We start from the raw sequence: 14,881 nt of genomic DNA, 5'->3' as shown, positions 1-14,881 counted from the left end.
TATGATTTAATTTTTCACTTCAAATGTGCTGTCAACCTCTGTAATTCTATTGCCAGGATTTCTCAGAAAGCATCTTGGTATGTTAGTTAATACATTTAAATCTACTTAAAAAGCCTCTCCCTCTCAAGAGCAAATGGAGCCCCGCTTAACATTCCTTATTAGCTTGCTTAGGGGGAAAAAAAACGGTTGTCCTTGCCATATTGGCTGACAAAGGGAGTTGCATTCTTACTCCATGTACTTTACTAATATGTAATCTTTCGCTCTAACTAGCTTGTTTCCATCTTCTAGTGATTTGGTCATTTTAGTATTTGCCTTGACTAATAATGCAGTGTAGCAGTGCAATTTCAACGACCGCAAATAAGCAAGCAAAAGTTGCAGACTAATTCTGGTAGTTGGACGTACCCAAACAGAAATTTCCCGCCCACCACGCGACGTTCACCTTAAGCCCCAGCAAAGCAGCCCCCTCTGCCCAGCTTCTGGGCCCACTTGTCGCCTAAGCGATTACCAGGAAACATTAAACAAGCTATGGAAAGTACCCTTTGCTGGCACTTCTTGCATTACCAAGAGGCGCACAAGGGCTCCAGCCGTGGGATGAATAATCCCAAAGTTTCCCAGCACGGCTGCAGGGTGGTGGGACTTGACACTGGGAGGGCGTTGAGGGCTTTTTGGAGCGGCTGGGTGGGATGGGACCCTCTTCTGGTCCTTACCCGAGGGGAAGGGGGTGGTGGGTACCTGGGCGGCCCTGCTCCGGTTGGTACCCAGGGCTGCGGCTGGTGACATTGTCCAGGTGTAACCCAGCGTGCAGCTACGGCCCGTGTGATGGAGGGGGAACGGGTGGTGTGTCATTGACTTCTTTCGTATCGGGATTGGGCTCCTGGCTTATTGCAATCCTGTAAATTATGCCTTTGCTTGCTATAAATTAACCACCGTATTAAGTGCAAAGTCCAGAAATAAAAGGACATAAATAGTTGCGTTTGAAAGCTGTATCATCGTCTGTAGATGTTTAAGTGGGGATTTTATCCTTTAGATTAGAAATACCACTTATCTCATCCTTCTGGTTATTTTCACTGCCCTTCTAACTTGGAGATAAATATCCCTTAATGGTTTTTTTATGTGTTTTATTTCTTTTTCCATGATGATCAGATCAGTTCTGACTGAAAACGAAGCCAATTATCAAGAACAATAAATAAAAAAGAAGTGCGCGTTGCTCCTTCTGCACTGGAAGAAAGAACAGTAAGTTGAGACAAAACAAATTTGGTTGCCAAGTCCAAGTACCAAAGGCAGCAAGGAGAACTTGGGCCCCATCCTAATTAAAGAGATCTAAACACAATGAAAACATATTGTACTGATGTCATATGTTAAAATATTTATAATTGCACAAAAAGGAATTGCAGCCTATTGAAAACATTTACAGAGCTCGCCATTTCTGCGAGCTAAAGCGAAGAGTGACTAAAAAGGACTGGTTTTGCTCAGCCGTGAAAGTTTTGCTCTTCAGGTTTCTCCTGTGAGGTCCAACATTACCTTGCCACTTCATCTTATCACTCGCTAAGATAAACGAAGAGCACTGCTGACGTTGTTTCTGAAGACAGGAGATGGTATCTGTCAGGAATTGCCGTTTCCCCCGGGCATTGTGTTGCGATAGGCTCCGCTGGAATAATTTCAGCTGCTGGGAAGCCGTTCAGCAACACGAGGGCCCTTCGTATCGATCCGGCGTCCCAGGTCGTGTGCAGGAGGGCCGGGGGCTCCTGAAAGGAGAGGGGGTGGCGAAGGATAGCAAGGCAGGCGCTTTCCGCAGCTACGTTCGCCAGGCTGGAGATTCGGTTTGGCAAAAAGAAATGCTTTTGCCTGCGTGCTGCAGGGAAACAGCGGGGGGACACCGATGTGCTGGAAATATCACGGTCCCTTTCAGCAAAACCAGAGAGGCAATAGGAAGATCCACAGCCGTATGTACAGAGATCTTGAAAATGCTGGAAAGTCAGGCTGAACCAGTTTTCCATAGCTGTGTGTAGGGGATGGTGGGCAGAAGGCATGGGTGGCTCGCGATGCTCCAGAGTCCGCGGTCTGAACGTGAATCCACCTGTGTACGTTGCGTGAACAAGATCCCTGGTATATGTTCCCACAGAAGCTTATTGCAGATGTGCTCACTTAAATACTTTCTGTAGTATAAAAATAGGTTTTTGGCTGCACATCATGTACTCATTGGAGTAGGAACTTTTCAAGTGTGGCTTAATTTAATATCTTCCTTGTTTGTGTTTATGTTTCTTGGTATTGATTTTCATGTTTTTCTTCCTGAAATGCTGGTGACATCCTTTTGTAAGTAAGTAAAACTAATACAAGCACCTTTCTAAGTTTCTCTAATATTAAAGAGCTCTATGGCAATGTGCAGACATTCTGAGGTTTCTTATTAACATATTGAAGAAGAGCATTTATTAGTTAAATTTTAATTAGGAATTTATGTGGCACCAGAAGGGTGATTGGAACTTGAAATATCTTTTATTTAAAATATCTGTTTTAGGAAAATAAAAGTATCTCTGTTTAGCTAGTTAATATCTTCCTATGATATTTAATGTGAGATAACAAACCAACTCATAAATCATACTACAGGGTAAAAATGGGGTTACCTCTCTGAAATTATTAATGAGCCAAGAAATGCTATTGCATTTCTGTACAGCTTTGCTATAATTGGAAAAATTGACACTTTTTGTCAGAAAGAGATTGATAGCTCTGCAGGGGTTCAGGAAGGAACAAAAGCAGGTTAGTGGGGGCATGCTAAAAAGACATGTATGAGGAAAGACACCTGTGGTTTTTCTAAGTGGCTGTGGGTCACAGTGGGGGAATGCAGACAACCCTGCGCTCGCCCCGCTTACCCACCAAGGGCAGCTTGAAGGTTAAGCCAGTTCCAGTCCAAAATCTATATACATGGGTGAGCGTGAGGCTGTCCCCAAGGTAATGCACTTGCTGGGAAGCTGGAGACAGTGGCTGGAGTAAGGTGCCTCTCTAACGTGGCTGCATGGCTTTCCAGCGGCATGGAGGCTGTTCAGCTCATGGGTGGCCAAAGCGACTGACTCTTGGTAAGCAGGACTGGTGTAATGAGGACTGATGGCAAGAGCTCGGCAGGGGCAGAATGCCACTGAAAAAGCAAAAATTTAGCTTTCGTGCCAAGGAAATCTTTCTCCCGTAGGTTAAGAGCTTTTAGGGTTTGCAGTTCTCTCCTGAGGGAAGTGCAAGGTGGCAAACCGTTTGTAGAACATGAGCCAGGATAGCTCTCCTAAAGCCAGGCAAAAGTGATACCCAGGTGAAAAACCTTCAGAGGCAGGGGAGGGATGGATGACCGCTTTAGCCTCCAAAGCATAACCTCTCCACCCCTCAGGTCAGTGGTTCCCCACCTGTGGCACGGACATGGCAATGTTCCCACAGTCTGCGCCAAGTAGTGTATGACCATCTCATGGTCAGAAGTGGCCACCAGATTTGGGAATACCTGATGGCTTTTGTCTTTTTCTCTTGATACCGCTAGCAGCAATGGTGCACGGCCAGAGCCCTGCAATGGCTTGTTTCTCAGTGCTTCCTGACCCGGGTTTTCTAGGCATGCTCCTAACAGGATAGTGCTGGTGTTTGCTTTCCAAGAGGCCAGCCCACCGCCCATGCACGGCTCTTTGCTAGAGCAACGCAACTGCTTGCCTTACCCATTGAAGCAGACGTTAGCTTGCCCTTCTGCTGCAGAAGTCTCCAGCTCTGTTCTCCATTTACTCCTACAACAACTCAATTAGTTTGATGGAAATGAGATGTCAAAATGCCCCAGGCTCCAGTGACTTACCCAATGGCACTCAGAATGCTTTGGCAGAGCACTGCCTCCTGAAATCTGCATGCCCTCTAGCAACGGGCTGTTTCTCCTCCTTACCTTCAGAGACAGCTAGGGCAAGTGAAAGTCTGAGGCATTTAAAGGACAGTTAAAAAAAAAAATCGCTTGTTTATTTAACTTTCTAACAATTTAATCAACATCCTATTATTCTTAGGAAGTTTAGATACGCCTCTACTTTTCTTTTTTTTTTTTTGCTTTTCCTTAATTCAGCTTGACATATGCACTCCTGGGGTCAGTCCTTTTACACAAAGCTTCAGCCTTGGCAAGATAAATCTAGAATAACAGAGAAGAAACATATTTATATGATTTGTTTAATAGAGTATGGACATATTCCTACAATTCGGTGTTTAGCAATTGAAGCTTACTATGAATGTAATTTGACTATGTGGAAAAAAACCCTCACTTACCTTCAAATACTGCATATGAGACCTGCCTAGCTGACAGATTACAGAGGAGGTTTTAAAGTGGACATGAAAAGAATACCAAATTCAGTTTTCCTGGCAATAATTGCTGTAGAAAGAAGCTGGATTAGAGCAGCTGGAATAAAAAGTCAAGCACTAAAAGAAAAATGCTAATTACCGGTTTCTCTAATCATGCAAAATGAATGTTTTATGACATTTTAATATGATGCTTTTAGCCTTTCCCACTTTGTCAGTGCCAGCATCCCCTGAGCAGCTCAGGGATGCTATAATTATGTGCTCTAAGCGATCAGCTACATTGTGCCTTACCTGACTGATTCAAGCTGAGCTGGAGACATGATATTCTGACTCAGTACTGTGCAAACCACCGCTCATTGGGAGGCAGAAATGAGGACGCCAAAACAGAAACCCCTAGCACTTACTGTAAGCTTTTGGAAGGGGATTTCCTATGGAAACTGAGGCTTGGGATCTAGAGAATAGCTTTTCATCTGAGGTGTCTCAGTGTGATAAGGTATCTGAATGCAGGCTCTTGATATAGCTTATTAAAAATATATGGGCTAGTCACAATGTCTGGATAGCAATTTAGACCTCCACAAAGTTTAGGAGCATTTGGATCTCAGCTTTGGGGCCAAACCTGCCCCTTCAGTGAGATGAAAACCCTTTACGTATTTATTAAATTAAATTTGCCTGCCATCAGCCCCTAACCATCTTTGTTTTTGAGAGGGTTGATTATAGATTCATATTTGAAAGGGGAACACTCATCTACCCTTTCCTTTTCTTAAGGCTTAAAATTTTCCTAAGGTCGACATTAATTCTCTATTGATGCCTAATTTAGATGGTGAGATTGGCTTATTTACGGGCTGACTTGGGTGCACTGCTATTGAAATTAAATCTGCAGTTTAATTTCCCTTTTAATCTGTTTCTTCATCAGAGAGAATCATTATTTCTTGGTAATGCTCTGTAGGAGGAGAAGGCTGCTGTTTCTATTTCAGCATTGCACCTCAGAGGTATGCCGCAGGATTTGGACTTAATGCATCTCTGTGAAGTTGCTAATTTCCTATATTTATTCAGGTATATGATTTTTAAATAGTATGGGAAAGTAAGGGGAAAATATTCTTATTTCGAGTGGATGGTGCAGACCGTATACAACTGTTTTCCACCCTACCCCCATCAGGACGTGAAACAGCTGGTATGTCTCCAGAGACTAATGTGCTGTCTCTAGCTCCATTTTGCCTTCGTAAGCCTCAGGCATTACTCTGTAAGTGCACTCCAGGAATTAAATTAATTTACAAGCTGAGGAATACGCTGTTTCTCCTTACTTACAGGTCTCAGATAGGACTGCTGCTGTATGGTTAGGAGGATAACACGCACATTGCCGTCGAGACTAACTAGCATCTTCCCAGGGCAGTCAGCACGTTGGCCAGGGCAAAGGCGGCCTTGCAGCCTGCACCCTTGTCTGCCCACGTCATTTCAGGTCCCAGTAACGTTAGCTCACTGGTGGGGTTATTAGGAGATAGTTCAGGTGATAAGCTGTGCCTCCCCCTGTCTTAACCTGTATCCCGCCATGCACATGTTTCGTGATATACCAGTTTGGTTCTAAATCTTGCCCATCTGCACTTAAAACCAAATCATTTTAAACTGTCTCCCTGGAAGATGACAGCTTCTGGGACCTAGCTCGTGTTCTCCTGCATAGAAAATGCAGCCGGTGTCTGTCTTTGAATCAGTTCAAGCTCCAGCCCCAAATACGCACTAGCTGGCCTTAACCAGCTAATGAGAGCAATCCAAAATGGACCATGTTTTTTTGTTCATGTCAGTAATAGCCACGTCGGTTGTAGTCACTGGAGCTCAGCAGTTCCTCCTTTCTCCCCCCTTTGCCCAAGCACCCCCCCTGCCAGGGTGTATGTTTAGGTGTGCTGCTGCAGTGCTTCATCCCTGACGGCCCTGGCACCCTCGTCTGCCTTCCCGCATTGAGGTTCATCAACATATGCATTTAGTGCCCACCCTTGTTAGCACTGAAATAAACCAGAACTTTGCTCCTGCCTTCAGCCAGAGCGGGATTCATCTTTGCAGTGAGACCATGATAAGATCTGGTCTTGAAAGCCCTACAGACGAGTCTGCACATAGGAGTAACTGGGAAGTAGGGAAGTATCTTGCCTCATACTGTATTATTCTATTAAAATAAGATTTTTGACACAATTGGGACCTTATGTCTCTATGTGCTGGGTACCTTTAATCCCGCTGGCCTCCTTCGTTGGTGGACTTGGCCCCGTTCGGGGCTGTCCTCCTACTGCTTTCCATCACACAGCCAGCCCAGCAGCTTGTGTAATCAATTGAACCCGGCGCATCAAAGTTTATTTTTCTGTTTCTACGTTTGTTGCTAGGGAGCTCCGCTATACCTTGCCTTAGGTCTCTTCCAGTGAAATGCCACTCACAGATGGGTTATGCGTTATAAACAAAAGCTGTACACCTACACGGAGAGGAAGGGCACCGGCCCTGCTGCACGCTGGTGTTAGAAACCCAGCGGTCAAACGGCAGCGTTTGAGTTAGTTAGAAAAGCAATTTTTAAACAGCTTCAAAGCATAACTCATGTCATGGTGCAGGAATGCCGAGGGCTTTTTGATCTTCATCATCATGGACCTAAAGGTGAAGGGCTTTTTTTTTGGGGGGGTAGTTTCTTAAATCTCCTGAGAAAAGGTAACTATAACAATAAGGGAGCAGATGTGTGGGAGTAAATGCAGCTGTAACTGAATCCAGACGCTCTTCTGTATGTAGGAACATGAAGGGAATGTTCCAATAAAATTCACGTAATAAAAATCTGAGCCCTTTTTTTTTTCTTCTTGCTTAAACTTGGATTCACATGTGTACAATTCCTGTGGACTTTGATGTCGATTGACATTAGCACCATACAAAACCGGGCTGAGAGAAAGATTTTTAACAGGCGTGGGGTACTGGAAGGTAAATGATCTATGGAGACCTGCAAATTTCAATAGAAAAACACTTGCCCAATTAAAGAGTTTAGCAAACCAGATATTTAAGTGATGCAATCACCCTAGTAGGATGAACTAGCTGGTCTAGTAAGGAGTTTCTCAAACTTTCTGAAAGTGGGACTCCCTTTTGGCTCACCTGTTTCTGTGCCACCCTGAAAGCCATGCAGAAGCCGCTCCGCTCCTGGGAGAGGAGAGCAGAGGGAGGGTGAGCTGTAGTTGCTGGGTGGAGGTGCCCACGTGCTCCCCCAGCCTGGAGAACGGAGCTGCTGCTGGCGACTAAAGGAGGTGAGCGGTGCCCTGCCAAAGGTGAAGGCTCTCCGTTTGTAACTGCTCCCTCTTCACTCTCCTCTGCTCTGAAAAAGAAGTTTCTCATGGTTGTTGCTGCCCTCTGACACTTGCTGTCCCCTCACCTTCCTTTGAGCTGCCCGGGTTCATGACCAACAGTGTGAGCAGCTCTGTTTCTTCTAGGAGAAAGGAAAGAGCAGAGCAGCAGGGTAAGCCATCCACTGCTCCTTGTTTTCCTGTAGTTCGGATAGCTCTGTGCTGAATTAATTTTTTACCAGACAACTTACATTGCACAGTAGTGTATTTTGTTCTTGCCCCACGCATGCTTCCGAACGCAGGCAGTACCAGACATTTCAGTGTGGCCAAAAGCGCCTTCCATCTGCCTCACAGCAGCTGAAATCCTCTTTGTATACAAAAAACAATTTCATTGAATGCACACAAACCCCGTTTGCACTCGCGCTTGTGTTCTTCTTTGCCGGGATGTAGTCGGAACACTGCAGCGTTGTCCCAGCGGGACATCTGTAGCGCTTCGCTTCTTCCTTCGCATGGTGTCCTTCCCCATGCCCCCCGCACCCGTCTCCCTCCCGCACCGGGGGGGGCAGCAGCCTTTCCCCACGAAACATCGCTGGCTGTTTCTAATCAGCCCAGTCAGTCGTTACTCGCGAAATGTGGGCTCGTTAAGGCGCCAGCGGTCACGAATTGTCTGCGGGGCGCAGCATCAGCTGAGCAGGCAGAACTCAGTGCATTTGCTGAGATGGTGGGTACCCATATAAGGCTCTTCTATGAGTCTGTCTCTGACATAAGACTATTTAATTAGTCCAAACTCCATCAAGCATCAGTTTGCATAACAATTTATCAGAGAAGTGTTTGGTGATTGGTACATGAAAAAATGGTGAGCTCTCTAAAGCACTAACCTTGTCTTTTTGTAGATTTTTCAAGGGAGGTATACATATTTCCACTCCATATATTTATTAATTAATTATTATTATGTTCAGTTTTAAGGAATAATTTTGGGCTTACTTGGGCCCTGTTTTACAGCTGTCCTTACTGGGCGATACCAAGAACTGAGAGAAATATGGTTGTTACTGACTTGTTTGCAATTGTTTGGCCTTCTAACCATTTAAATATTTAGTTGTTATGCTACTTGTAGAGGAAAGTTCCAGTTCTTATGCAAACGTACTTTGGAAGTGTATGTACATAGATTATCTCCCTGGTGTCTTAACTGTAAATATGTAGCTATATATATCTCACTGTAGCTGGAAAAACTTTGCTGAAAGACCTTTTCACGTAGCAGACTGCAAGTTATTTTCTTCCTTTCTTTGGAAGATGTATACTGGAATTACTGCTGCGTCGTAAAGCTCCTCCGCTTTTGTTTTGCCGTGTCGTGTACGCTCGGTGCCACTCACTACTCTGTGACAGGGAGATATGTATGCCTGGGGGAAACAAGACACAGCGAAGACTCTTTTGCATAGAGCTGCTATGTTCAAAACCATCCGCCTGCCCGGCACGTCCCCCTTGAGCACCCCTGGGTGATATCCTGCAGCACTGAGCATGCTTCGCACCCACTGTTGTGCCTTTCCATAGGCGCTGGGTGCTGCAGCTGAGGATGCTCTAAAACTTGACATTTAAGGATGCTCTGAAAGTTTTGCCCTCTCTGCTCTTCGCCCAGGCTAGGAAATCCAGGTCTTTCTGTTGTGTGTTTTGATTATAGACTTTCCTGCTTTTAGGAATTTTGGACTCGTTTATTTGACTACGTACAGCCCGATTATGCCATTGAAAATTTACTCAGTGTGCTTGGTAGAAATGTCGACGCTTCGTTAGGCAGACAATGCCAGCTCTCACCCAGCGGGGGCTGGCACATGCCCACAGCCGGGCTCCGTTTCCCCTGCGCCCAGCACACAAAGGCTGCGATTCAGCCGCCTCCTGAAGCGCAGACGCGGCTTTTATGTACCTAAGGAGGCCCAAGAACCGAGAACGATTCAAATCCTGTGGTTCAATGTCTGGCTGGCAAGGGGTTAAGTTGTTTTACATGCGCTTTGCACAGATGGAAATGAGTATGGAAGTGGTAGGAGAGTGCCGAGGGGGAAGCAGTAGACGCAGTATGTACGTCTCTCTTCTTTTATCTCGCCGACCAAATGGAGAGGAGATGTTAGGACCTGCTTTTTCAAGCCTAGGATTGAGTTTGAAAATCCTCTCCACTCACAGCTCCCCCTAAGGTCTGGGTTATTTAGGTCTGGGTTATTTGCTGAATACCCCAGGGAAATGTGGTAACCCCACCTCTGTCTGCGTCCTGGGGTGGGGACATCACCGCCCTCCTGTCGAGTGCAGCAGCACGTTGCTGGCAGCAAAGCTGTGGTTCCCACTCCTCCCGTGGGTACAGGGAGGCAGAGGCATGCAGTCCATCATCTCAGGGACCTTCAGGAAGCAGCTGCTCACCTCAACGGCCAATGTCCCACCAGAGGGGACAGTGCCAATGGAGCACGGGAGGGTGGGCTGCCCCACTGGTGTACCCCACAAGCACCCTACGCCGCCAAGGTGGCCTCACGGGGTGCCACCGCTGCAGACTGAGCACTGAAAAAAAAAAATGAGGATGTCCAGAGATCAGCTGTAGATCTTCTTGTGCCCTCTGTGTGCTGTACCGAAAAAAGGAAGTGTTTTTTTTAAAAATGAAACAAAAGGGGAAGATTAGGCTATTGAAATCTAATCTGTGCAGAAATTATTTAGTAATAATGATATCATTCATTATGGTTTTATAGCCTTAGTGAGTAATGAAGGGTGACAGGAAAGCATCACGATTGCATCAGGATTTCCTTACTAACCGACTTTCCTCTACCTGAGACAGAAACTGAACGCTGAGGGGGAGCGAAGGAGGGGGAGAAAAGGGAAAAGGGGAAAAAGTAGAAAGTAAAGGGAAGATAAAGCATGAGATAAAGAAACTGAGAAAGAGACAAGATTAGTACCATGGTCTGTACCAACAAAACTTTAGCAGTGTTTCCACAACTGTGTGTTGTAGCAATATAAAGCCAGACAGTTTAGTTTTTTGGTTTAGTGTTTGTAGCCACAAAAATGTGTATTATTTCCTTCTTACCCACAGTGTACTCAGAGTCATCCATCCAATACAGAAGTTAATCCCAAATAATCTTGTCACCCAGAACAGAGAAAGTGCCTTCAGTTTTACCACCCTTTATTCACTTTTTACTTACATACACACATATCTTAGTAGAACTTGCATTACAATATTTTGGAGTTTATAACCCTCTGCTTGCTGTTTTTTTAGATAAATAACTTCCTTAGCAGTAAGTTACGCTTACTGCCAGTTTTTCCAGCTAACTGTCGCGGCATAGTTCACAAACCTGGTGTTGGAATGGACATGCTGAGAAGGAATTAGTTCATTGTAAGGTAAAATGTAATATAATCTCTTTCCTAGATTTCAGTGCTTAAGTAGAGGAAGATTCAAGAGCCTCTGTATTTTTGTCAGCTATTTATATAGAGAAGATATTATAAGGTTAGAGGTTGGTGGAAAGAAGTACAGCTATATTCAGGCTCACCCATAACCACTGGCTCTGCCCTTACACCTGGGGAGGGAGTTGTTCCGTTAATGTTATCAGCAATGCAATAATTTGGTGCTGTTATCATTTAAGTTGTCCATATAGCTCAATGGGAGCAGTTCCCAGAGCTTTGAGCTTTTTCTGCCAGTATGCTGGTAGGCTCGAGAATATTAACGTCACATCAGGTCACATTCATTTGCAACTGAACAATGTAAAAGCTGACTGCTTAAAGCAGGGAAACTGCACTTTGGGACTAGGGGAGAAGTCCTTCTGTGATCTCTGCACAGAAGTCCATTTCTGCCGAGAGGTTTTAAAAGATATTTTTTAGAGAAACAGATTTAAGAAAAAAACCACCTTTGTTCCTTCTTCCTATGAAATCAAAGAACTAATGGTACAGTAGTGGGAGTGTGCTAGATACCTGCAACTTCATGGGCAGGAGGTCATCATTTCCCAGTCGCTAACCCTAAAACCCTGAAGTTGCAGGGCAAAGCAAGTCACATATGGTGCAGAATGCCCAGGCTTTCAGTTTTAATCACTGTGTTTTTCATCATGTAGGCTTTAAAACACTTGAAGAAAAATCCCCAAGCTATGCAGAACCTCCCTAAAACCTGTTGGTAGCAGTTTGGCATGAAACAGGAAGAAATTTTTACCCTGGGGATTACTCATAAGAGTGAAATCAGTCATGAAATAGAGACTCATCAGTTTGAATTTGAGGCAGTCTATCTGTTGTAAGTGCCTTTTGGTATCTCCAAGGCACTTGTCACTGTGGGAGTGGAGATGCTTTTTGTCTGTCTGTAGTTCTGCTCAGATGGACCTTTTGGGTTTTGGAGGCCTTTCGGGCTGCCACGTACATTGGCAGCATTGGCAAGTCTTACAGGGCTGAGTCTTAGACTGATGTTCTTAAGGCCTCAGCTTCTGGAGCTGGTTGCAGAGAAGTTTCTCGGTTGCAGAGAAGTCCTCTAAAAACTCAGCACCAGTGCAACCTTAAAGGGTCAAAAACAGAGGCTACACAAACTCCCCAGAATTACATTTTTTCCAAAACCCAACGTGTTATTTTTAAGCTGATGGCTTGGAAGGGGTTTGGCTCTCACGTGGGAATTCACTTGGGAGTTTTCCCGAGAGGGGAAACTCTCTGTCATCTCTGTCATCCTAAAGCAATTAATTCCTACAGCTAGATCTGTACTGAGCTCCACCATCTTCTTGGGAACTGGACGCCAAAAGTAGAGTGAGCAACAGGCACAGGTTTATACGGGCAGCAGAGATTTGTGTCCAGGTGTAGCATCAAAGTGGCATTGACCCAGGAGCTCTCTGTTGTTTCAGGCAAAATTTGGTCTCACGACAGTACATATTCAAGAAGGAACCCATCTAGCAGATGACTGGAGAGAAAACACAAGGGTAAATTCAGCCCCTCCTAAAACATATGTAAAAAGCTAGAACTACAAAAAAAGGCATGTTTGCTGCAAAGTTTGGTTATGTGTTTCTATTCTCTTCCTCACCATCTCGACTGAAAGACTTTATTTCAATTGTGTAGTGTGCCTGACAAAGTAATAGCTTCTTCAAGCATTTTCTGTTGAAATGTGGTGGCTCTTTTGTTTGTTTTCTGTCAGGAGAAATTGTTGAGATTATGAAAAGTAAGAATTCGGTATTTTTGTAATTACACTCAAAGAATACTAGATAAAACACTTAGGTTACTAGCCTTAGATTCATTATAGAGTTTATTAACTATTTACTAGTTAAAGATGATTGTGCTTTTCTGCATAGGATGGATTTGAGATATCTAAAAATTAGGCATCCAGCAGACACGCTTTCAGAAGGTGATTCATCTTGTCCTAAAATAGGTAGGGCGAAGCGAGATGATTCATCCAGGGAAAAGATCTACATCATTAGCTTTGTCTAGACTTGCAGTTTTAAGACAACTCAAGCTAGGTAAAATGCATCCCACCCTACATTTCTTGACTTCTCTGAGTGGCCTGATGATAGGCTGAGCAGGGAACTGACAGCGAGGGCTCAAGCCGGTGGTCGTGCTTTGTCACCGATGCAGCAGTGTTTATCCCCGCCTGCAAAGTGGGCCCAACGCTATTGCCGTACCCAGCAGATGACAGATGAGTGACAGAATTCACAAGCACTTAAAAAAAAGTCTTGAGATCCTGGGGCTAAATAGATAATATAAAAAGCCAAGAAGGATTACTGTGACCCGGAAGACTACCCATCTATCTAAAGGCAATAAAAATTATAATGATGGCATTTTTCATCTCTTTCTCCATTGTGGGAGAAAAGGGCTGTAAGATTTTCCTATTTCTCATTCCACTGCTATATTTAAGAATAATTAAAGCCATTCTGGCTAAGGGTGATATAATGCATATACTCAGAAGCAGGCTTTCAGTTTAATTTTTCCAGCTGGTGGGCCTGTTAGCCCATTTATTTGACTAATCTTCACACGTTGACTGAAATAGGTAATTGCTCTGTTCCCCCTGAGATTTCGCTTCCATTTTTTTCAGGCATGAAAGATATTAGGCTATGTATATTTTAAATTCAAATACACTGTAGGATAGATTTATGTCCTTAAACACTATGCAGATCTAGCTATAATTCATTACGTATAGAACTGGAAAATGGATTAAAACAAGAGTGCTAGACAAGAAAATCCAGAGTCTTATCTGATGAGGCTGCAGTCCTTTAATCCTCACTCCTTGAAGTGACAGCAGTATCTCCCTTCATTTCATGTTCACTTCACATTTTTATCTTAATGGGAATGCGGGGTTGATTTGTTTGTTTGTTTTTAAATTTTTGGTGTTTCTTTAACATATTGATGTGGGATCGTGGATAAGATACTGAAGGGGTGTAAATCAAGATGGCGCTGCTGAACCTGGGGGGGTTGTATCAGACCTCGCAAGTCCAGCAGTTGGCCTTGCGGAGTGGGTTGTGTGGACCCTCACCTCAAAATGAACAGGCACTGAATATTTTTAATAGTCAAAGTCTGTGGGCTGGCTATATTCAGAGCTGGACCCGTGCCAGCGAAATGTTGCTAGAGGAAAGAAGCAGCAAGAGTTTTAAGGTCCAATAGCTCATAAATCACCAGGGATAGAAACACATGCCGTATCCCACGGGAACGCTGGGATTATACTGTTGCAACAGTATCCAAACAATGTTCTAGCTCTATACTATCTGCGGATACTAACCTTATATAAATAAAAGTCTTTATTCATGTATATATAGATAGTTCTTGTCATCTTAATTCAAATCTCAACATGCTTTTGCTGTCCATTGTGTCAGGAACTATTAGACATAACAACCCCCTTCTTCATACAGTCCAGAAACCCAGCATTCAAATGGTACAAAGCAGGGGTTGCTAATCCGAGGAAATTTTAGCTAGTGGGCTGCTAAAATCATTTTGGATTTAAACAGCAGGCAGGAGATGGGAGGATAGGATTCAAGGTGCTATTTAGTATCAAATGTGACTGAAGTACACGATTTTTTCAGATAAAACTCCTACTTCCAGGATGCGTTAGGTTTCCTGAAATAAAATTGAAGAAAGGGAGTGATGTGGCAAGAATTTCTGAATCGATATGCAGATGGTTTCCTAGGTTTATTTGGTTTTCACCAGCTGTTCTTGGATTACTAGTGTTGTATTTTTCAGGTCCTAACAAAAGACAATGGCATTTTCAGGTAAAAGGAAATCTTAATGCCCAGGTATTGCGTAGTGTATAATATATATATATATATATGTGTGTGTATTTCCCCTAAGGCATGTTTAATGTCTTCTCCATTTTTGGCAAGCTGCAA

The 14,881-nt window shown here is 44.0% G+C and overlaps 1 protein-coding gene across 3 annotated transcripts in view; it reads left to right on the top strand.

Moving 5' to 3' along the window:
• BCL2 (BCL2 apoptosis regulator) overlaps positions 1–14,881 on the top strand; it is a 92,375-nt gene that overhangs the window by 28,907 nt on the left and 48,587 nt on the right. The window contains exon 2 of one of the 3 annotated variants that reach the window (XM_050892586.1): positions 1,144–1,204. The exons of the other annotated variants lie outside the window; for them this stretch is intronic. Within the exon in view, the coding sequence (XP_050748543.1) occupies positions 1,144–1,158 (15 nt within the window). The 3' untranslated portion in view covers positions 1,159–1,204. Of the gene's footprint in view, positions 1–1,143; positions 1,205–14,881 lie in introns of those variants that run through there. 3 annotated transcript variants of the gene reach the window in all.

The sequence above is a fragment of the Gymnogyps californianus genome, chromosome 2, assembly GCF_018139145.2.
Source record: "Gymnogyps californianus isolate 813 chromosome 2, ASM1813914v2, whole genome shotgun sequence".
In the NCBI taxonomy this organism is placed as follows: Eukaryota; Metazoa; Chordata; class Aves; order Accipitriformes; family Cathartidae; genus Gymnogyps; species Gymnogyps californianus.
This window is presented reverse-complemented; position numbering and strand designations above follow the sequence as displayed.